This window comes from Pocillopora damicornis, chromosome 4, assembly GCF_964200805.1.
Source record: "Pocillopora damicornis chromosome 4, jaPocDami1.2, whole genome shotgun sequence".
NCBI classification, from domain to species: domain Eukaryota; kingdom Metazoa; phylum Cnidaria; class Anthozoa; order Scleractinia; family Pocilloporidae; genus Pocillopora; species Pocillopora damicornis.
Window position 1 is genome coordinate 17,861,324 of NC_142673.1, and position 23,531 is coordinate 17,884,854.

At 39.6% G+C, this 23,531-nt stretch overlaps 2 protein-coding genes across 5 annotated transcripts; both read left to right on the forward strand.

Moving 5' to 3' along the window:
- The first annotated feature begins 133 nt into the window (after positions 1-133).
- On the forward strand, positions 134-3,147 carry LOC113676121 (uncharacterized). 2 transcript variants are annotated; one of them, XR_016186275.1, is made up of 5 exons: positions 134-433; positions 1,780-2,010; positions 2,102-2,291; positions 2,383-2,475; positions 3,010-3,056. XR_016186275.1 is itself a non-coding variant. In XM_089205320.1 (4 exons), exons 1-4 carry the CDS (start codon positions 313-315, stop codon positions 3,012-3,014), a joined length of 450 nt encoding a protein of 149 aa, XP_089061446.1. In that variant the 5' UTR covers positions 175-312; the 3' UTR covers positions 3,015-3,147. The 2 variants fall into 2 exon arrangements, 1 of the variants encoding a protein (XP_089061446.1); XM_089205320.1 differs by lacking the exon at positions 2,102-2,291 and having other exon boundaries at positions 175-433; positions 3,010-3,147.
- A 1,625-nt stretch (positions 3,148-4,772) lies between these two features.
- Positions 4,773-22,673, forward strand: LOC113676153 (sushi, von Willebrand factor type A, EGF and pentraxin domain-containing protein 1). 3 transcript variants are annotated; one of them, XM_089205269.1, is made up of 26 exons: positions 4,773-5,064; positions 6,361-6,650; positions 7,015-7,180; positions 7,909-8,076; positions 8,614-8,781; positions 9,557-9,724; positions 10,176-10,343; positions 10,766-10,933; positions 11,323-11,490; positions 12,059-12,226; positions 12,678-12,851; positions 13,551-13,673; positions 14,098-14,265; positions 15,220-15,387; positions 15,594-15,761; positions 16,215-16,382; positions 16,462-16,629; positions 16,895-17,062; positions 17,570-17,737; positions 18,192-18,356; positions 18,622-18,789; positions 19,292-19,480; positions 20,142-20,315; positions 20,855-21,031; positions 21,469-21,630; positions 22,087-22,673. In XM_089205269.1, the coding sequence occupies exons 1-26, from the start codon at positions 5,001-5,003 to the stop codon at positions 22,269-22,271; spliced, it is 4,389 nt and encodes a 1,462-aa protein (XP_089061395.1). In that variant the 5' UTR covers positions 4,773-5,000; the 3' UTR covers positions 22,272-22,673. The 3 variants fall into 3 exon arrangements, 2 of the variants coding, with proteins under 2 accessions (XP_089061395.1, XP_089061396.1); XM_089205270.1 differs by having other exon boundaries at positions 4,899-5,064; positions 7,015-7,249; XR_016186262.1 differs by lacking the exon at positions 22,087-22,673 and having other exon boundaries at positions 4,822-5,064; positions 20,650-21,031; positions 21,469-21,696.
- Positions 22,674-23,531: the final 858 nt, after the last annotated feature.

Consider the following 23,531-nt stretch of genomic DNA (forward strand, 5'->3'; position numbering starts at 1 on the left):
ATGTTATTTGCAGGGAAACCGAAATAAATTTGTTCTTAAAAAATTTGCAGTAAGCCTTACAATGGGTACTAATGAATATAGGAAAGAGCTATTCATATGTATTAGACAGTTTTGTTTTCATTTTAATCCTCAGAACAATCCAGCAAGCCCAACCCAGAAACATCACTACTCAGTGCATAGCAACGTTTAGAGAGACCTCTTAGAAGTTTACTCGAAGGAGTATCACTTTTTGATCGTCGTATTTGACCCAGTTGACAGAAGTCAGTTTGTAATCATGAATACCAAACTGTTACTCTTCCTGGTAGTTGCTTCATGTGTGCTTTTCACCGATGCTCGCAGTATATATCGCGCCAGAATGCCGACGCAGTCGAGGGCAATTTACGCAAGGGTGTCCGAAATGACGCTAATAGGGGAGAGTACCCGGCTAAAAAGGGTAAGCCACTCATGACATTCAATGTTGACTGAACGATTGGAAACTTAACATGTAATCGTGTCATATTCTTGAATAAGATCAGAGAGACTGGCAATTTCGAATTGAAATTTTTGATATAAAAGAATGCGTTGAGGGAACTTTTTGCTGTACTCAAATCCATACAAAAAGTTGAGCCAAGAATATGCTTATGGGTGAATCTTATCAATGGCGCCGATAGAGGAAGCATATGATGAGCGCACACGATTCTCGTAGAATGTTATATTGAAAAGTTTCTCAAGGTAGTAGCTTATTTGGCATAAGTCAAACGGGGGAGGCGTTGGCTACAAGCCTTCGCAAATTAGCCGTTATAGTAGGGTTTTGCCTGTTCGCTAGAGCATTTCAAAGGGTTCAAGAAGCCTTTTTTTCCTGGTCTTTTTTCAGCAGGGGGAGGGGGGATAAAAAGCAGTGAATTATGGATTACGAACAACGGAGATAAGTTTCTGGACAAACTTTGTTGCTGCTTCCGTTCAGGGTATTGAAAGATAATTTGCTTTTATTATCTGAGTTGATTATGTAAATTGGCCACCGTAAAGAATTTTTAAAGCTGGCGTTTCTAGTTCTGACGAAGGACTAACGCTTGAAATGTCAGCTCAAGAAACTCTTTACGGTGGTCAGTTAACATGATCAACTCAGTTAATAAAACCAAATCGTCCATGGATTATGGCACTTTACCCACGAGAATCACCTTTTTGTGTTTAGTTTTTAAAAGAACCTATAAAGGTAAAGACCAAATCTGAGGAAACACTGTATGGTTAAACTTAAGGAGAGGGAAAAAGTTCTTGACGGTGGCAAAAAAACAGGCAACATCGACAGTCCTCCTAATTCCACCCCTTCACTTTGACAGTGTTCTTGTGTAGATGTAGAAATATGACATTCAGGGAAGATCACCGATGCATAAAATGCGAAGGGCTTTGTTTAGCGCGATTAAGCATTTCGCTTAGTTTGCATTGTAATATAACTGCTTCTTGATGCCTCCATGACTTCTTGTAAATTGATGAAAACGAGATGAAAAGATTTTCACTTGGTTAAAATTGAAACCAATCACCCCTAAACAATTCTGTTTGACCAATATTCCACAGCGGAAGCTATTCGAGATTCTCTAAAGGAATTGCACCTATTTGTTTGTCTTATATAACTTCTGAAAAAAATCAAATGTATTCCTTCTACATAAAAAAGCTTATAGTTTAACCTCATGTTTCTTCCACCAATCCCAGCCTTCCTTCTCTTCTTTTGAATGAAGTAAAAGGCAGCATTCAATTGTGGTGAAGATTAAAAGTTAATTTTACCTTTTGCCGTGAATGTTTCAGATGAATCCACTGGAGCCGATACTCAGGATGGCATGGTAATAGCTCGCACTATAATTCATAGGATGAGACCCACAAAGAACAAAGTTGAACAGACAGCTCCTAACTTTTCGTTGACAGTTCGTGGTATTTTGGATAAAGCAACAAGCAGCATAAGCTCGGCATCTAACAAGGCGAAGGAAACGGCGAATAAAGCGAAAGCCAAAGTTGAAGAGTTAGGCAAGAAAGCGAAAGGTAAAGATGACGTACATAGTTTTCATGCATTTTTGAGCTCTACTTCCGCTGCTCGTACATTTTGTTACAATCCGTTCTGAATCTTGTTTAGGAGCTATTGAAGAAGGAAAAAAAAAAGGTGGGTTCCATCACAGGAAAAAGAAAATTCGTCGACACTTTGTTGACAGCTCGTGGTATTTTGGATAAAGCAAAAAGCAGCTTAAGCTCAGCATCTAACAAGGCGAAGGAAACAGCGAATAAAGCGAAAGCTAAAGTTGAAGAATTAGGCGAGAAGGCGAAAGGTAAAGATGACGAAAATGGTTTTCATGCATTTCTATGATCTACTTTCGCTGCTCATACATTTTGTTACAATCCGTTCTGAATCTTGTTTAGGAGCTATTGAAGAAGGAAAAAAAAAGGTGGGTTCCATCACAGGAAAAAGAGAATTCGAGGCATTCTTGGAAACAAGTATGGGAACGCGGGAAGGTAAAGAGACTTGACCAAAGGTTCTGAGCTTATCCTCGCTTCCAGAGTCCTCGTTTCTTTCGGTCATGAGATTGGAGAAACGAGCGTACCCATTAGTGAAAACGAGCAGCTCTGGGAACGAAATTGTTCTGAACCTGTGTAAATTTAGCAACCTGCGAATGCGATGTGATAAAGAAGATGGAAACATAAGACGGGGCAATGTTAACGGAAAAGCCCATATTTTGCAACTGAAAAATAGACTAGAAACTGTTATTGGAGGTCTTTTTTTTATTTGTCACATCTTACTCGCCACTAATTGAGACCTAAAGCCGAGGCGCCCTGATACTTTCACACCTGAAAGATGTTCATCGCCTTCGACAACACAATATTACTACTCACTTTTCCTTGTTAGTCGCCTTCTATGCTACGAATTTACCCTCATGATTTGTCCTTTATTCGATTCCTTTTTCATTTTTCCCCCTCGAACAGATTTAATGGGAAACGTTTCAAGGGAAGGATTAAAAGTTTGTTTTTCCTTTTGTCTCCTTGTTTCAGATTAAGCCAGTGGAACAGATTCTCAAGACGAAATGCCAGATAGACCGAGAAAGAGGGTTGAGACTAGCAAATAGTTGACACCCTGTGTCTGTTTTTGAAATCTCTAATTATATTTGCACTTAAGCACCGAGTTCCCCATGAGTTATACGACGTGGCCCAGAATATAACTGAAAATCTCACTTTGGTAATTCCTAAATTCAAGTTTATTGTTGTACACATTCATTAACCCTTTCATTCCAAGACATGACCAACCTAGTTTCTCTTCAACATATCATTTTCAAGCAGGACTGTGATGGAAAGAATGCAAATCATCAATCATAAGGTGTAATTTGATTAAGCAACAAATTATCAGTGCTAAAAATTACAATGGTAGAAGGTAAAAACAATCATCTTGATCCTAGAAGTAAACAGGTTAAGAAAGAACAAGTGAACCTGACATTCAACCCCAATTGCTATCTTTCCTCCGTATCTATATCTCAATTTTTTTTTACCAATAAATGGTATTAATATATCTCTTTTAACAGCTTGATTGCTTGTATTTATGTGTGCATATGAAACCTCATTTCGTCAATAATATTTTAAGAACACAAGGGGCTTGTGGGTTCAGGTAACTTAACGGGCCTGTAAAGCTGTTCTGTTTTCCTTTAAGATAGAGACTTCAAAAGGTTTCAAAATTCCACAATAAAGGTCTTAGGTAACGAAAGAAAATGAGCTGGTTGAGGTGCCAAAACCCTCCTCTCTAATTTTAAATTTTGATTTAAAAAAAAAAAATGGCTTTAGGCGCGTCAAGTTACCTGGACTGATTCGAGAAACGGGTCGCAACGCAGTTGATTCACATTCTCATTTGTGTCGATGACTCGAAGTAATCCTAGTTTTTAGATGTAGGCCGTTTGTTAGTATCTGCAGTTATGGAATAGTCTTTGTTCGGATCGGAGCCCCCACGTGAAGATACACTTCGTTACACGCACCAAGAAAATTGTAGCCATTCCCTTGAACCGCAATTGCTTTGCTGTTCAAACAGATTAGATTCACAGTCGTTACACCAACTTCTATGCTAGAAGAGCATCGCCCTTTGTGGAACACTTGTTCAGTTGAACTCGAACCGCAGAAATAAATACACCTTATTCGACGGTTTAACATACAATACGTGCGGAGGTGAAGCGAAATGTCTGCTTGTCTTTAAAGTCAAACCACTGAATGAGGGATTTATTTCTCTGTTTTTATTGTTTTTCTGGTATTTTGGCTTCTAGTTTTCGAAATACTTCCAACTACTTTATATAGGCCAACACTTTTACATGGGCGTCATATCGATTGAATAAAGTGTGCGTCAAAGACAAAATCAACAGAAGCGAAACCATTATAGCGTTTTTTATGACCAACGGAAAATCGGAGGCGCTTAAAGTTCGTTTCTTCAAAAGTCAAGCTTAAAAGAACGGAAAGAAAGAACCATAGTTTGGGTTGTACCTTTCATAAAGATTTTTCAGTTCCAATCAGCAAACTGGGATTTATCTTATCAAGTCTTAAAAATGGAAGATAGGCATGGTCGATAATCGATAAGGACTGCAAATGAAAAACTTGAAAATGTGGCCTCACCTTTATCAATGGTGACAAGGCCGAAAAGGAAAATGAAAGGTTTGAAAAGTCACAGTACGCTGGTCCACTTTCTTTTTGGGTCTCTTTAGAAAATTTCTAAAAGAAATTGAAGCCATTGGCTAAATTCGTTTTATCTATCATCGGGTGATGTCTCCACAAAAGTATGCAACGAGTCAGCGCGTGGTGTATTTGATTGCAAGAGACCGGAAAATAAGTTCCAATTCCAAATGGATGTTGTTGTCATCACGTCAGCTGAAACGTGACGCCTTAAAGTGAGACGTCAAAATAGACTCAGCAGCAATTTAGTGTCGACGTCCTGAAATTACAGAGTTCCGATCTTGGCGCAATATAGCTACAATTTGCAATATTTTTGAAAGATTTCGATTGGAAAAGGAATCATGCGAGTACTCTACCAACTGCTGTTGTGGGTATTTGTTTTCTGCCGTTACACAACACAAGAAGGTAAGAAGACATGTTTCTGCTGTTCAACGCAGCATCTGATAAATGCAAGCCGATCGGTGGACTTCTCTCTCCATATTTTAACTGCTTCTGTGATTCCTTTTAATACATTGAGTCTTATGATGCGGTATATTCTGACGTGTCTAAACCGTTCAATGGCTGTTTATCGATACTTGCGTATAAATAGCGTGCATGGACACATGTTTAGCTTTTTAGTTAAGGAGAGCATGATTTTAACATTTCGTAGAGAACTTAAATCGATGGACGTATCCTTTTCTGATAAAGATTTGTAGAACTCTAAAGGGACTTGAAAAAGAGGGAAAACTGGAAAGAAGACAGATATAATAATCAAATGAAATTAAGTGTGACTGAAGCTAAGCTGAAGAGAAATTTTCTAGACTTCCCTTAGCCTAAGTAAGGGGATACTTGCCAAAAATGTCACGCTGTTGTTATTTAACTGACGTCATGTGAAAATTAAATCTTATGAAATCGGTGTAATAATGTCATTATTTCGGTCTTCAGTTGAAAATCAGAAGGGTTAGTTAGAAGGGTTTGATGATTTCGAAATGTACCCTCTTTACTAGCTGGGAAGAACTGTTGTTCCGAACCATCAAAAGCAAGAATTGTTAGCGCTACTTGCAACTGTCGGTGCTCTGTAAATTTACAAATGCTGCTCACTTTAACCTTTAGGCACACTTGCTCTTGTTCTTCTTCTTGCTCTTCTTATGAAAAACCTATCTTGTGTCGAGTGTATGAGTACTCCCAGGGAAAGGATTTTTGGAGATCTGCGGAAGCCTATCAAGGAAAACTTTGAACGGCCGAATTAGCATCTTATCACATGAGAAATCCAATCGTGAATGAGTCGCTGTTTCAGCATTTTAGTGATGAGCTGAGTTCTGAATGTATTGTGAATATTTCCGCCTGTGGATAATCCAATTCTGTCGAAATTTGCGAGGCACGTAGTGATTAATTTTACATCTTAACCAGACTTAATTCTTAAATCGAGTTACCTTTACGTCAAAACCAGTTGTTTCCTTTTTTGAGAGATGTTGAGATTTTAATTTTTTGAATGAAGGCTTCATGAAAACCTTGGGGCCTAATTTATCACTTTCGCATCTCCCACAATATATTCTGCTGCTGCACCATTTTCATGTTTCTAATTTCTCTTGCGACAACTGTGTGTGCCCAGAGATATAAAAAGTCCTGACCAGTGGCGGCTATGATTGGAGAAGTGTAAGAGGCGGATGTACCGCGGTTAAAAATCACAATATCACATGTTTTAATTTATCGACACTTTAGCAAAAAGCTGCCGCGATGACCTTGGAATGAAAAGTAAAGGAATACCAGACGAGAGTATTGCAGCATCGTCTTCAAAAAGTGCAGATAACTCCCCACAGTTTGCACGTTTGGACGGAAAAAAGGCCTGGTGCTCTGCGCCAACGGACAAAGAGCCACACATACAAATCAATCTGGTCGAGCCAAAGTCAATAACTGGCATAACAACTCAAGGAAGCTTTTCTGATTGGGCGTGGGTAACAAAATATGAAGTCAAGTATTTAGAAAAAGGAACTTGGAAACACTACGATGAGGTGCCTGAATTGTTATCTCTTTTAATGCTTTTGCTCCAGCTCAAAATAACTCGTATTATTTTTTGCTCTTTTTGGAATTTCCGGGAGAAAACTGGAAGTAATTGATTAAATCTTTTGGAAGTAAATGAGTCAGTGTTACTCCTCAGCTTAAAAAAAACTGCTATTCTTCAAGTTAGGAAAATGTTTAGTTAATTTGTCACGAGAGATCCAAAGCTTTAGCCGCAGAGGACAAGCACACAATGTATACTAGTCAATCAAGTTTGGATTCAAAGGCATCAAGGCAAATTGTAATATTATGAAGTTACCTAAATTGGCATGATGCAATTAAGCTAGTTGATGAGCTCAATTTCTGTCAAAATTTCAGGAATTTGAAGGCAACAAAAATATTAATGGCTTGAAGCCGAACACCTTAGATCCTTCAATCAGAACACAGTCGATTAGAATCTATCCCAAGGATCCAGTGACGTTGGATAGCACCGATCCTAAACCCTGCTGCCTAAGATTAGAGCTGTATGGATGTTCTGCACCAGGTATCATTTGAAGATCGCCTCAACGGCATTTTATCTTCAAGTCAAATAATTTATAGGTGTAATTGCCAGGTACTGTCTTGGATGAGTATGGATATGTATCATATTCGGAGGCTTAAAAGTCTTATTAATGTTGTCTCTGTAAAATCTTTCGAAGTCTTAACCGCTACATAGCTAAACTTTTGACTGAGATATACAGACCTTCAAGAATTAGTTTCCTCTTTTATTTGTTGACTGGAAAGCATGACGTATTCTTGTTTATTGCTCTACATGTCGCCATTGTTTTTGCAAAATCTTGTTAAAAGATTGACTACTATTTTTTAAACTTAGGGTTTCAGCGAAGGGCCGCCGTAAAGAAGTTCATGGATTTAGGGGGCCAGTCACTTAGGGGGAGGGGAATTTTGGAGAAGATCACAAGGCTTTTAGGGGGATTAGAGGGGGGTTCATGTGTCACTAACAGAGTTTAAAGGAGGAACTATGGAAAATTGACCGCGGATTAACTGTCGATGGGGGGATTATAGGAATATTGCAAAGCCTCATAGGGGGATCAGGATAATTTTATCGTGACACAACCAAAATCCTCCGACCTCTGGAAAGGCGGGAATTGGATTCCCTACATACGGTTCCCGGATGTAGTGGTCGTATTGGTTCCACGAGTGTTTAAGTTTTCGGTAAACCACTCACGCCCATACAATAATTAGATTTATAGGGGGTATTTTCTATTGTTCCAGCCGACTGCAAAAACCTCGGACATCCATCCAACGGAAAGCGGAATGGGAGCGATTTTGGTCATGGTAAACAGGTAAACTTCACCTGCACGGAAGGTTTCATGCTAGTGGGAAGCGCAATATCTGTTTGTCATAAGGGTACATGGAGTCATACCCTTCCTCAATGCAAAGGTAAGTTGTGTTACTCTGTGATGTGGGTTCATGATTTTCCTTGACTGGCCCTCTTTGCGCTGGAATTTAGAATGCTTCCGTCCTATCCCATTTATTCCATAGGATTATTCAGAGAAAGTAATGCCTTTTGAATAGCATTTTTCGTTTCCCGCAGCACTTAAGTAACAAAGATGATGTAAACGGAACAGATAATATTTTGACTTCTTGTTGATTACTTTTCCTCTCTCTCCATTCGTACCGGGATTCGTACCTCGGCGATTTAAGGGCGCCGGTTGAAGCAAAGTCTATTCGTAATTCTTTTATGGCTTTAATATTTGCAAGTACACTTGTGAGCGCGGGATCGATGTAGTATTGGTACTTTATGAGATTACTAGAGTTAAAAAAAAACTCTCTTCCTAACGATCGAAATGCTATCAATTCAAAAGGAAATTGAAAATAATTTGTATGGAGCTTTTGGTGCTCGTCTTGAATCTTCAAATTTTCATGTTGCTATTCGTTTTTTTTTTGTCTGTTTTTCATAACTAAACGTGTAAAAAGCTACCTGTAAAGATCCTGGAGTCCCAGTGAATGGAAAGAGAAAAGGAAAGTCATTCGTCGATGGCGACACAGTAGAGTTTACTTGCGACGAAAACTTTAGCCTCTCTGGTTCATCGATCAGTCGTTGTTTGGGTGGAAGGTGGAGCGTGGCTTTGCCAGAATGCAAAGGTTAGAAAATGCTTTATCATCTCTTTATCTCATACCTCATGTTGAATTACTCTAAATACGCTCAAGAAAGTTTGCTAACGTTAATTTTCCATCACCTTGTTGAGAGCCTTTAAAAAGTTACTGGAATCCTCTTGTGTAGCACCTTCCACCAAAGAGAATCAAAGGATACCAGGAACAGTCAGGCAACGTGACAAGGAAAGTCATTGGACATTGGCGATGGACTTATGATACCCCTCCAGGAATAGCATCATGACTCGAAAATTCCTAATGCTAAGAAAGGCATATCAAACTTTGCCTATTGTCATGGTTGTATTCGTTTTAAGTCAATGGCGCTATTGTTCATTATCCTACGAGACCTTTTCATCAGATGGTTTAAATTGCGCTCAGCAAGTGTTGAATTCAGGCGAGGAAAACTTTTTCGGTTGAACAACTTTTGCCTAAGGGTGACATTCTTAGGCATTAATGTAGCTCAAAACATTTGAAGACAAAAATTGGATTGGGAGGGAGGGAGAGGGGATTGATGGAGACAAGTTCAGGTAGATATGCAAGACAATATCGCATGCTGACATTGCCTTCATCTAGGAAGCTTGAAATGTTTCTCGTGACCGTCAGCAACCTGCATTTTTTATTCAGTGTTAAACAGCTTAGCTTTCCGTTACTGTATCTTAAAAGTGACTTTAAAGTGATTGTTTAAAAAGAACTACGTTTCCAAGTAGCATGTTGTGTGTTTATGCGCTCTCAAGTTTAATAACCTTTGGTTTTGTTTTGTTTACAGCTTCTTGCCCAGACCCCGGTATACCTGTGAATGGTGAAAGGGTTGATGGGAGTTTTGAACACGGCAAGCACTTACAGTTCAAGTGCAAACCAGGATTTTGGCTGGTAGGAAGTCAACTGATCTTTTGTAATGAGGGCACGTGGAGCAACGAAATTCCCACGTGTAGAGGTATGAAACTCAAAAACTTTACACGTCCTTCTTTAATGAAGTTACGATAACACCATAACAGTTAAAGGCCCTCTAAGGCTTTGACGCAGATGTGACCAAAATATAACTAATCTTGGCAATATGAATACATTATCTAGCAAATGACGATGTCTAGCAGTTACAAGTGAGAATCGATACAGATCTTTGGAATCTTAGGAATAACACCATCACTTGATATGAGAGCGATCTTCGCAGTAACGACCATGTCGGGTCATGAATTATGGTTGTGATAATCCATGTATTTTAGGGCCAATAGGTGATCGTATACTGGTTGCTAGCTCGGGGATATCCTAACTTAAATAACATCAGACGTAACAATCGTTTGTGGAGGTCAACCTTGCTTTACGGCGACAAATGGAAGTGCAGTTCTGAAACGCTCCTTCTAGGGTAACGTAATGACTCTCTTTTGAAGCTGTTTGTAGAGATCCTGGAGTGCCAGAAAATGGAATCAGGATCGGAGACGATTTTGGAGATAGCCAGATGGTGGCTTACAGATGTAATGAAAACTTTAACTTGGTAGGCTCACCTACCTCGTTTTGCATAGCTGGACACTGGAATACAACAAAGCCAACTTGTAAAGGTAAGCAGCAAGATAACATCAGGAATGACGCTACTTGAGAAAACGAAGGTTGTTCTCTTAGCCACCTGGTTAGGAAACTTTTCCCCTTTTGCTCGGTATGAAAAAGAAACTCACGACTTCCTGGGGATCTCTTCAATTTATGCACTGCTCTATAGAAAATTTTTTCTTTTAGTTGAAGGAAACGTTTTCTTCTATGTGAATTCTGCCGTGCTGCTCTCTAAAGATAGCGAGACTTTTGCTAACAGCCATGTACACCATAAAATCCCGCAATCATTTTACATTCCACACGGATCCAGATATCGTTTTCGTTTAACGTCATACGGGAACAGTTTCAACTTTCTTCACTTAAGAAAATGATTTGGAAAACTTACGCCGTTTATGTAAAAAGGAAAAGCGTTTTCAGGCGTAAATGTCAATTGCAGCATCCTGTCCTGATCCTGGTGTACCGAGTCATGGCAGAAGAATCGGTTCTAATTTTGGTCACGGTGGCCTGGTGACATTCGTGTGTTTAAAGGATTTCAACTTGATAGGAAGCCAGTCCATGACTTGTCACGACGGAAAATGGAGTTCTGTTGTCCCTGTTTGCAAAGGTAATCTATGAAAATAAATTTTGTCATCATTTCTAAGTCTCACGCATAAAATCGATCCTCAATTTTGCGACGGCGTCACGAACATGCTGAGAAAGTTCGCTGGAACTATGATTGTACAAAAGGAGAAACGTAATTCGCCTGAGAGATTTCAAATTTCCGGTAATTTTAAAGCCTTTGGGAAATTATCAGAGATAACCAAATATGTTTTAGTATTTTTCTATTTCGTACGTTTAAGCAGTCTTTGAAACTTCTATTCGGAAAGGAGTAAATTGTCCAATGCCGAAGTCTTGAGAGATTTAATAATACTTGGCATAAAATCAGTCCACTGTTCACCTGGCTGTAGAATCACTGGCTTTTCAGTATCATATATGTCTTTTTTATGTCCTAAGCATCATGTAAGGACCCAGGCTCTCCCAACAATGGAGTCAGACATGGTAACGACTTTGATCACAACAAGCGAATATCCTTCACATGTCTCCCGGGATTTCAACTGACGGGGACTTCGAACGCGGTGTGTATCAATGGAAAGTGGAGTGCATCCATGCCTCAATGCAAAGGTGAATTGTTACGAACTCAATTTATGATTACCGTTTAACTTTTATGCCTTTGGAAAACCTGTGATAAAAGGAGTGCTGCTTTGTTTCGCCTTAAGTGCGAAATCTAACGGTGCAAGTTGTTTTATCCTCAAGATGAATGCCATACAATGTAACTTTATTTAAAGTCGAGACTATTCCCAGTTAAAGAAGCGAAGGTTTCGTGAAAAAAGAAAACTCAGAAAACCATTTTAGCCCCCTCCTTCCGACCACAAAAATCACGCCAATCATAAAACGGTTACTGTTATTTGCGACTCCTTGCGCAAGGCCTTATTCTTACCCTTCTTGGAGCCAAATATTAACCAAGAACCAAAGTACAATTTGCCGCCGAACTTGCCAGATTTATTGAACGATTTTAGGCTCAGACCCTTCGATTTCATTTCGGTTGCTGATATAATAATAATATCTATTAAACATCGAATCAAATAAACTCAACACAGTTTAGAATTCACACTCTCAAATCAATGATCAGTATCAGTCAAATCATTGAGACAAGATATTCCGGTATTCACATCGTCATTCTGAATTATAGCTGTTTGCGTCGATCCTGGTAAGCCTGTTCATGGAAACAGAATAGGGAATACCTTCCTTGATGGTCAGGCTGTGGCATTCAGTTGCCAACCGGGTCACACACTGATTGGCGCGCCGATTCTGGGGTGCGTTGCTGGAAAATGGAATAAGCCAACACCCAAGTGTAAAGGTAAGTTTTTTAAGAGGCGTTTAGCAACACCAAGATTATTTTGCCTCCAACCCAAGCTCAATTGTTTTTCCCAACATTCAATATGATATAGTCGAGTCTATTATGTCTCATAGACAGTATGGTACAACGGTGCGCCCTTATTTTGATTGGCACAAGTCGACTGACCAACTAATGGTCACTCTGCCTTTTCGAAATTGTACCTTACCATGTAAATTTTTTTATTGAAATGCTTTTAAAACTAGCAAACGATAGAGAGGGCTTCGCGTTACATTAATTGAGTGTCACTATACACTTAAGTTAGAAATCTATTTGGTAAACATAAAAAGATTCGAACGTCTGTCATATCAGTTGATCTCATGCGTTATTGTATGATCCTTTTGACTCATTACTCAGTCTGAAAGTCCAGTCGAGTCACTGTTAATAAATTCGTATTTTGTTTGTTCATTTCAAGCCTCGTGTTCAGACCCTGTTGCTCCTATAAATGGCCGAGCTATTGATCTAAAGCCTGGTTACCGTCACGGAGAACGAGCGAAGTTTTCGTGCGATTCAGGTTTTAAATTGATAGGATCATCAAACATCAGGTGTCTCGATGGAAACTGGAGCTCGACGGCTCCCTTATGTACAGGTATAGTTCGGTTACGTTTTTTTGATCGACTCAAATGTAATCGTCGTCCAAAGGAGCACATAATACAATATAGCTAGTTTAATGAACAAATTTAAAGTGATTGGTTTCGTGATCTTAGCCTGTAAAGTGCTTACAATCCAACGACAATGGATCATCAAATGTCGTTAATATCGAGTTGAAGTATGTTTGCAAGCTCAAAGTAATCAAAGTCAATTCCTTACGAGTCTACATCCATACAAATTAACTTACAAATCAGCTAGAATACTATCAGTTTCCTCTCGCGGATAAGTGATAAAGCAGTCGGATTCATTTACTCTCTCTATTGCGTTGTAATTTGTTAGTTTCCAGGTTTCATAGATCATTAGCACAGTAGCTCTGCTGTGTTTTTAAACTATGAATTAATTCATCCTACAATCTAGCTGTCGTCATAAGTGACGAGGTCGTAACTTTAATCAGAAAAGAAGAAACTCTTTTTGCGAAAAAAATTTTTGCATTTTCGCCAGTTTCGTATTCGGAAAGACAGGACGTTTTCAGATCAGAAGTTGTGCTTCCCAATTGAAACTCTAACTATTAAATTGGAGCGTTTCGCACTCATGATTAGGACAATGACTCTGTCTTTTGAGAAAACCAAACTAAAGGGGACGGACTCTTGAAACATAAATAAGATGCCATAACTCTTCTGTGTGATTCTCACGCTAGATATCGACGAGTGTTCAGAGGGGGTATCCCGCTGTCACTCCAACGCTGAGTGCTCAAACACCATTGGTTCTTTTACGTGCAGATGTAACGCAGGCTCAGCTGGAAATGGCAAGACTTGTTTGAGTAAGGAAAGATAACTTGATTGCTTGTTATACTCCAGAAGTAGGGTGTATTCAACCTTATACCGTATACCGCGTTTAAAAATCTTAAGAAGTTCTCAAGATGGCGTCCTGAGTTGCCCGCAGCCTTCTCAACATATTTGGCGGTGTGAGAATTTGTGGTGGACTATTTTCGGAAGTCGCACATCAACATAAAGATAGCTTAGCATATTTTGAGGTTCCGTAAGATTATGTGATTATTGATATCCTTATTACTATTTGCAATCATGCGTAGTATCGGCTCAATGCTGCCAAGCCGGCTGAAAAGTGTGTATTTGTGAGTTTTACAGAATGCTATATGTCCCATATTGCTGTTTAACTTTGCCGAAATTATTCAACCCGTGGCTGAGAGGCTATGGAAACCTTACTCCTCCTATTTTCTTCATCAGAGAACTGCAATGATCCAGGCACACCACAAAATGGTCAAAGAAACGGCAGTGATTTCGTTCATGAAAGTAAAGTAACTTTTACATGCCAAACTGATTTTAAGCTTGTCGGAAGCAGTAGTATTACTTGTCGTGATGGAACATGGAGTGGCAGAGTTCCTATATGTATGGGTAAGCGAGGATAATAGCACTTGAAATGATGTCTTTGGTCAGAATCTTCCACATACCTTGCGCGATCCGAAATCACAAAATTCGTATAAACTTGATATAATCGGGGTGAACAAATTTCAGTTTAACGTAATTCAGCGTAAAACACATTTCTAACCTGTTTCATGACAGCAGGACCCGTTCAGCAAATTTTTGAGTGGGGTAGCTAGAGAAGAACTCATAAGCTTTGGCCAACAAGGGGATAGGGTATGCTTAGCAGGAGAAGTTATTTTTAAAAAAGTATAGGGAAGGGGGTTGGTGGGGGGAAGCCTCCCCCCTCAGCCCCTCCCTCCGCGCGATCTCTAGAAAGGAACAACCTTCGCTACCCTTTTTCCCAAATATCGCTTCTTACGGAGGGTTGCTACTTTCCTGTGACTAAAACACGTAACTTCAAGTAAAAATTAAACAGTCTTATCAAAAAAAAAGGATGAAATTAAAACAGACAAATTTCGCAGTAACAGGTAACTACGCGACACAATAGTCCTTGCTGTAAGAGCTTTACGGTGTTGCTTTTTTTAATGAGCCAGCTGCAAAAATTCAGGAGTTGCACGAAATTGCGCAGCGACAGTTCAATTGCATGAAAAATTTACGCGCGTCTTTCTATTCTAAATTACACTCGAAAAAACTAGATAATCTATACCTATTGAGCACGAACCAAGGTTCATAGAGTGTTCTCTCAGCAGTTTGAAGACATCAGTCCCAAATCTTATCATAAATAACACCATTGGTAACCTACCAAAAGTAATATATAAAAATTAACATGATTCGACCAGGTAGACCACGTTACGTCGGCAAAAATAAACTCTTATGGTTTGTTCCGGCGTCCAATCGGTTTGTTTAGAAACTTGCATGCGACCGCGACATTTAATCGGTTCTTTCGAAGATCCTTACTTCCAAGTTTCATTTTTCCTTCTCTAGCCAGCTGCAACGATCCAGGAGTTCCATTGAATGGTTCCAGGACAGGCGACAACTTTCAACACGGACAAGCTGTCAGCTTTTCATGTGATCGTGGCTACACGTTGATTGGTAGGAAGGCAATAAGGTGTCAGAAAGGAGTATGGAGTTCATCTTTACCGCAGTGTAAAAGTAAGTGGCTATGATAACTAGCAGTTGTATTGGATTATCGACTATATAGTTCGAAATCTTGGTCACCTTGGAGGTATGCTGAGTGACCTTCCAGTCCGATTTCTTTAGTTGATACAGAGTAAACAACGGCAAGCTGTCTAACAAAAACCCCCAATATTTTGTAACATGAAGGCCAGTTTACTGTCTACTAATCTTTACTTCCTTAGTGAGCTGCAATGATCCAGGTAGGCCAGACAACGGCCAAAGAAGAGGCAATGATTTCCACCACACAAAGACAGTAACTTTTACATGTCAACCTAATTTTACGCTTGCTGGCAGCAGAGCTATTACCTGCCGTGATGGAACATGGAGTGGCAGAGTTCCAGTGTGTATGGGTAAGCCACAAGACAACTGGGCATACTCCTTGTGTGACCAGAAATCTCTGTAGTATTCAGTCGAAAATTTGCAAGTCGGTAAATGACATATATGTCGATGTTACTCACTTAATTTCTTTTGGCCTGCTTTTCATGCTTTACCATGGTGATATCTTTATTTCACTGAGTTTAACTGAGAAGACCTAAGCTTAAGAGCTTCTTTTGATTAATAAGAATATTCCAATTAAACCGTAAAACGAGCTGAGCTTTTGAGCACTAACAGGCAAACGAAATGTGCTATACCTGTCATTAGTCACTTTTTGTTTGCTGATGTGAAGAAGAAGGCATTTTGAAAATCTCAGGGAGGTCGTTACTTAACTGTGAAGGGTTAAGTTTGTGGAAGGGCTTGAAGGTTGTGAAAGGTATGAACAGTCCTTAGCCCTATGATGTTGTTTCCTTTGTTTTTTCTTTTAGCGAGCTGCAAAAATCCTGGAGTTCCACGTCATGGTGTAAGGCCAAGCGACAACTTCCAACATGGACAAACAGTCAATTTTGGGTGTAAAAGTGGCTACACATTGATCGGTAGTAAATCAATAAGATGTCAGAATGGAGTTTGGAGTTCATCTTTACCGCAGTGTAAAGGTAAGAGGCTTTTTTTCTAAAGGTATTTTGACACACAAATCTCACATGGAATTTGTATGCTTATATCTTTTTCCTTCAGAGACATGCGATAATCCAGGTACACCGAAAAACGGCCAGAGAAAAGGCAGTGATTTCCGTCACGGAAGGAATGTAACTTTTACGTGTCAAACTGATTTTAAGCTTCTCGGTAGCGAGACTTTAACCTGTCATGATGGAACATGGAGTGGCAGAATTCCCGTATGTTCAGGTAATCAAGGATAATAACAATTGAAAATAGTGTAGTTGTAAGTGATGAACAGAATGACTTAAAAGTTAGTTCCACATACTTTATGTGTTGGATCCGAAATCACAAATGAATATGGCAACTTATCAAGCAGTCTGAAGCAATTTTACAGGTTTTACTGTTTTACTTTCGTCTCGCTTAAAGTGCTGTTACCATAGATATGTTCTTATCTACTTACCTACTTTTGAGGTTAAAACTTTAAATGGGTCGTTACGTTCTTCGTTTCTAGCCAGCTGCAAAGATCCAGGAGTTCCACTGAATGGTTCCAGGACAGGCGACAATTTTGAACAGGGAGAGACAGTCAGTTTTTCATGTAATCGTGGCTACACTTTGATTGGTAGGAAGGTCATAAGGTGTCATAAAAGAGTATGGAGTTCATCTTTACCACAGTGTAAAAGTAAGTGGCTGTCATTTCGAGTAGATGTATCGACTTAAGAATTTCAATTTGAAAATTTCAATCACTGGGGAAATGACCTTTGCAATAAAAGACACTTATTTACCGAGACGCAATGAAGAAAAATGCGCTGAAAATAACCCTCTTCAACTGAGTCTTTTCAAAATTTTTTTGCAGAGCACAGTGGGTAAAAAAATGTCTCATCCTTGCTTAAGAAACAAAATTGAAAAGTACACAGTTAAATTGAGATTACGTGAGCATCGTTACTCGCCCGACACCCCTACTCCACTCCATTATTTTTTTTTGCCGTGGGATCCCTCATGATTGACCTACCCGCCCGACACCCCTACTCCACTCCATTATTTTTTTTTGCCGTGGGATCCCTCATGATTGACCTACCCGCCCGACACCCCTACTCCACTCCATTATTTTTTTTTGCCGTGGGATCCCTCATGATTGACGTACCGATTTACTATCTCGCCATCACTGACGTTTATTTTTCCATGGTAGAATCCTGCACTGATCCTGGTAAACCACGGAATGGTCGCAAAATTGGGGGAGATTACCGTCACGGAAGGACCATGTCTTTTATTTGCCAACCTACGTTTAAACTGACAGGAGTGAACAGAATCACATGCCGTGATGGGACATGGAGTGGCAATGTCCCCACATGTAGAGGTAGCTTTTAACCGAGGTTAAAGTCAACATAGAAGAAACAATGACTGTGTCTTTTCTGGAAGCGAGTTAACAATGAAATAGGAAAAAAACAAAAAAAAAATGGAGATAAATTTCAGCTTGTCTGTTAATCGTGTTCTTTTTTGAACTCTTATAACCTTCTCGGTTTGTGCTTTCTGCGCTTCCTAAAACAGAATAAGCGAGTGTTTCCTGTGGAGAATCCTACACTACTATCTCATTGGCCTTTAGCAGCGGGTGTATCTCAGGTTTTTGTCTTCGTTGTGGTTGTTTGAATCGTCATTAAACATTGTCACGGTACAGCGAGGGGAGTCATATGCACCCCTCCCTCTGTGCTTTCACAGAGTAGGTTAGTTAAAATGCACGAATTCCTTCAAAGTACACTGAAGTTCCTTGAAGGGTTAGAGAACTAACTAAATGCTCACTTTTCTGTTCCCAGCGACATGTCGAGCCCCGACCAACATTAAACATGGCTCTTACATCGGAAGTAAATATGCTGGAGACAGCGTCACATTCACATGTGACGATCAGTACTTTTTAGATGGCTCTTCTGTCATCACTTGTGTTAATGGGCGATGGAATGGAACTTCACCCATCTGTAGAGGTAAAGTAAAGTTGAAAAAGTGCGTTGGTTACGGTTGCTTCGGTTCTCGCTAAAACATGGCTGATATTGACACAAAATATCCCCGGGTTCTATTAACACCATCAGGCTTAGATAATGCGAAAAGAAAAAAAAATAAAATGCTTTCAACCAAGTCGACTGCAGTGATATATACTTATGTCGATAAATAGATTAAAGATATGCAACTACTCTTTAGAAATATCCTAGTGGACGAACATCACTTTTCGGTTTATTACTTTCCTTCCAGCTCCGTGCTCTCCTCCGATTCCACCAGCTAACGGTTTCGTCTTTGGCGATAACCACCAACACCAATCGCTTGTTCAGTTCTGGTGCGATCAAGGTTATACATTAGAGGGCCCAGCATCCCGTGAGTGTATCGATGGAAAGTGGGAAAAGAAAGCTCCATACTGTAAAGGTAATTTACACTACACATGATGTCAATACCAAAGTAAAAGAGACCATCGGTACTTTTAGAATTATTGACCTGGCAACACCTCTTCCAGGTACTAACATTGCCGAAAGTAGCATCACCGTGTTAAGGGACTTTTCTATTTAAAACGGTTTATTTTCATTTTCGCATGTATTTTTCAGTTTCCAATAAAAAAGTACAAATTTGTTTTGGATATAAAATACAATCTGCCATGAAAAATTGGCACACGAAGCGAAATTAACCAATTCCTCGTTTAACCTGTCAACCTCCTTTATGACAACACAGTGACAATATTGTAGTGTTAAGACAGCATATTGCAGAGTGGTTCGAGAGTTTTGAGTGTCATCCGGAAGCACAAGAACGAAGCTTTACTGAGTTTACTCTTCGAAGGAACAACAAGCGCATGGGGACCGAAAAATAATTGTTGAGTATGCTCTTTTACTGTTAAGAAATCCTGCTGTGAGATTTATTCAAAACACCTTTTCAGACACCAAATCATGTAGAAAGCCTACCCTTCCGCCGAATGCATATCTTAGACCCTCGCAGTCTCAGATGGAAGTGTTTCCTAATGGTGCAAGATTGTATTATCTGTGCAATCCAGGATACTGGCGGTCTGGATTTTCCATTCAAAGATGTGAGAATGGAAAATGGACCAAAGCGACTCTCAGATGTCGACGTAAGTAATTTAGAATCTTTCAATTACGTGAAGCAAGTGTATATTTAGAGCACTGAACTGTAGCAAGACAAACAATTAAATGAAGAAACAGCATCTCGAGTAGAATAGGCCACTTCCGAGTTCTCGCGGTTCAGTGATCTGGGGACGAAATTACGGCGCGAGAACGAGGCTAAAGGCGAGGTCGCTCTCATCGGTGTGAAGGATCAACTGTCGTGGTGGTAAAAATGAGTGAAACTTTTTTAAAATTCAATGTGGGAGAGTGAAAAATTATTTGTGGGAGAGCGGTATACAGTTAAGTGATGGCAGCAGAGGAAAGAAAAATGCAAAACTGTTCGATTTATACAAGAAAGCTGCAGCAATGAAGAAAATCAAACTAACCTTGTCTGCAATGGGGTATTACGTATAAGGTTTACCCATTACGTTTAAATTACGTCTTCAAAGTTTGTTTTCTTTCTCATCCTATGGGGGAAAAAAATTGATGAGCGCCCGTTGCCTTTCCCTATCGTTTAGACATCTGATTTTCATTTAATTTGAGCCAGGGTTGGGGCAGAAGGCTGTCAAAGTCACTGCCAAGTTTCACAACTTCTTTAGTGACAGTCTGGAGTAATATGAATTCAAGAGTTATTCACAAAATCTGTTTCCGTTTTACTCTCTCGCACAGCAAGATCTTGTGGTAACCCAGGATCGATTACAAATGGCAAAATAAGCAGCTACGTGTTTACATACAATAGCACAGTCGAGTACTCTTGTCATCCTGGATATTCAATTGTGGGATCCAAGACTCGTTTATGCCAAGCCAACGGAACATGGAGTGGAACATTGCCCCGATGCACAAGTACGTTTGCCTGTTTGTTCGCCTCCATTGTTTGTTTGTTTTTTTTTTTCTTGGCTGCCGTGAAATTGAACTAACCCCTTATACCGTTAAATCGCAACACAAGAGTATTTAGATTTCTTGAAACCTATCGAGGATGCGAGGCACCTAAAGTGAAGACGAAAAAATCGCCCTCGCCTAAAAAATTTACTGCGACTTCAGAAGAAAACAATACTTCCTTAGAGCCTCTAACTTAACTCTCGAATTAACGGGGAAAGTAAAAAATTGTTTGGAGTACAAATTAGATAAATTGCACGAATCTCAGCGGTTCCTTTACTGGAATCGTTTTTCGCCGTAGGCAATATTCGTTCATTGTAGATATCGACTGATGTAGCGGCTAGTCTACTTCGCCGCCGGGATGTCACGGATATTTAATGGGGACTGACTGAATAACTGACAGAGTGACTTCCTCAAGGACTGATTGACTCAGTTATAGAAGACGCTCGTAACACCACCCTGTAACTCGTTCGCACTTAATCCAATAATTCTTTAAATTCTTCAAGAGGTGAAATGTCGTCCTCTTACTGCTCCTCCAAATGGAAGGATTGTCGAATCTTCCACTTCCCTCAACGGAAAAGTGACATTCCGCTGCGTTGGCATGCGATATAAATTGGTTGGACCGTCAACACGGACGTGTCTCTCAAATGGACAGTGGAGCGGTACACAGCCATCATGTGATTGTAAGTCCGTTACATAAATTAGCTTAACTTGAACCTCTGATGTACGTTGAGGTTAATTGGTTCTGTGAGCACCTTTACTGACACCTAGGGGAAGTTATTGGAGAGACACAAAAGAAAACAGAAATTTGGGTCGTACTCTACCTGGTCATAGCAGTGTCAGAGACCATAGGAACATTATCAATTTAGTTCCGTGACTTTATTCTCCCTTTCACGACTGAATATTAAAAGATATCGATTGAGTTGGTTGAGTTGGGTGTGTACATTGTTGTTAGTGTCTCCTTTCATCGACCACCAAAGGAATTTTCCCATTGATGGGGCTTTGTGTCCATCCATTTTTAATGTCTTGTTTTTAAATACTTAACTATGAAGAACTATTAATTTCTCCAAGTAAATATTCCGCTTAGTTAATTACGTTACAACTTTCGGATATTTTTCAGTGATTGTTTGTCCGGATCCCGGAATTCCTGTAAACGGCAACAGATTCAACCGCACTAACTCTGTGCGATTTTCTTGCAAAGGAAAATACAAACTTGTTGGAGCATATATAATCTACTGCATGAAAGATGGTACCTGGAGCAGACCTACGCCTAAATGTTTAGGTTAGCAGAATTCTTGATTTGTTTTCTGTAATCACAATGAAAACGAAATAAAAAATGAAACGCAAAGATAAGTCAGTTGTGAGTGGAATGAAGAGTTCCCCGTGCCTTGTTAGGTTTATTTGTTTGGGAGAGAATTTTCTCTATATTCATCATTTCCCATACCCATTTGGTCGTTAATTCTTCGTGGAAGCTATCGAGTATCGGAAGGTCATACGGCTTGTTTCTGATAAAGCAGAAATCTGTCTAAGGTGCAAGAAGTGCACTAGTGGCGGTGTAGGCTGTGGACATAGATCAAGATCTGTTCATTCATATAACGGTCCCGTACTTGTATTTAGGGTTTATGAAAAATCCACGAACACCATGTGGTAAATACTATCAATCAAATTATACTGTTTTTCTTTTGTCAGTATTCTTCATACATCAAACGTATCGTTTCATTTTGCTTTTGAATTTCAGCCCCATGCCCAAACCCCGGCACGCCCAAATATGGCAGACGGAGTGCAAGTGATTTCAGACATAACCGAAAAGTTCGATTCCGTTGTAAAAAGAATTTTCGACTTGTCGGCTCTAAAGAAATAACTTGCAGAAACGGACAATGGAGTGGAGCTACACCTACTTGTCAAAAAAGAAACTTGCCTTGAGAAGGGAAGAAAGGACAATCAGAAAAAACTACTAACAAGGAGAATCATTTTTAAGCTTTTAAGTATATAGATAATATTATTTTTGTTTCATATTAACAATATCAAAGATATGCTGTAGGTTTGAGTTCTGCTGTTTCTATAATATTCTTGCTTCTGTAATTTATTGTTAATGGCTTTTATCATGTTTCCGATTGAGGCCGGCAGTTGAACCTTCTACGACGCCTACCGCTCCGGCGAGAACAGCCAATTTGCTGTAGCCCCAAGATACTTCCAGTTGTAGGAAGATTCAATTTTAGTTACAACAAATTTAAAGCATCATTAGATGCGCAGGCTAGACAACAATTTGTCCACAAATAGTGGAGTAAAGCTATTAAAGACATTTAAAGTTAAAAATACCAAAAATGATTCTTGTTTTAAAATTGTTCTCTAAATGTTGCATTGGTCTCTTTTACTATTCTGATACTTAGCACTTAATAACTTGTCTGGGATGTTCCTCTGGCTAGTTCGCGGCTTTTCCCTTCCTTGAGATTGGCAGACTGTCTGTGGTTGTCCTTTGATATTGTGCCATGCATTTCATTCGTTGAAGAGCCTCAAGTGTTTCTCTTACGTAGAGGTGATTGTCCGGAAAGTCATATTGGCGAATTGCTGTTAGCGCTCATCAGTAGTAATCTTCAGCAGAGCTTATTTAGGACTTCCTCTCACTGATAACCAGGGAAGTACAGACTCCGCCTGACACGTAACCGGTTACTAATGTCGCATCTGATGCTAAATGCCCCTTCCACGAACTGCTGGGCTTTTTTCGAAGCCCTTGAAGAGAAGTCGTCCCAAATTGTTTAAAATAATTTCGACCCATTCTTGCTTTTCTCCACAAATCTCTATTTGAAAGAGAAATTAACAATGCTTCCTGGAAACACTCGTCAGCCTCATCATGATAGAGAATTAGCTCTTGCATTTCCTTATCCAACTAAACATTCTGATACATCTTTGTGTATCAATCCATATATCTCGGGAAGGTAGAGAGTGCCTCTTAGTAAACCTCAGTTACGCGATAAACTAAAGTTCGCAGACCTAAATAGCGTAGACATTCTGCCACAATTTGGTGTTTGTTTGTTTTTATACGTCGCCTAATGCTCACAGACCTCTCTAAGTATTTGATTGTGATAACGAGTTCATCGAAATCAATCGAAGCACGTCCACAAAAGAAAATTAAAAGAGGCAAAGTCTCTCCTTCACTTTCATTTGCAATGAAATGCTTCACTT

Excerpts from the sequence above, each read along its gene's own strand:
- LOC113676121 (XM_089205320.1), top strand. The coding sequence starts at position 313 with ATGTGTGCTTTTCACCGATGCTCGCAGTATATATCGCGCCAGAATGCC. Across the intron at positions 434-1,779 it reads AGAGTACCCGGCTAAAAAGG|ATGAATCCACTGGAGCCGAT; the intron begins GTAAGCCACTCA and ends TGAATGTTTCAG. Across the intron at positions 2,011-2,382 it reads GTTAGGCAAGAAAGCGAAAG|GAGCTATTGAAGAAGGAAAA; the intron begins GTAAAGATGACG and ends AATCTTGTTTAG.
- LOC113676153 (XM_089205269.1), top strand. The coding sequence starts at position 5,001 with ATGCGAGTACTCTACCAACTGCTGTTGTGGGTATTTGTTTTCTGCCGT. Across the intron at positions 5,065-6,360 it reads CCGTTACACAACACAAGAAG|CAAAAAGCTGCCGCGATGAC; the intron begins GTAAGAAGACAT and ends TCGACACTTTAG. Across the intron at positions 17,738-18,191 it reads CAATGTCCCCACATGTAGAG|CGACATGTCGAGCCCCGACC; the intron begins GTAGCTTTTAAC and ends TTCTGTTCCCAG.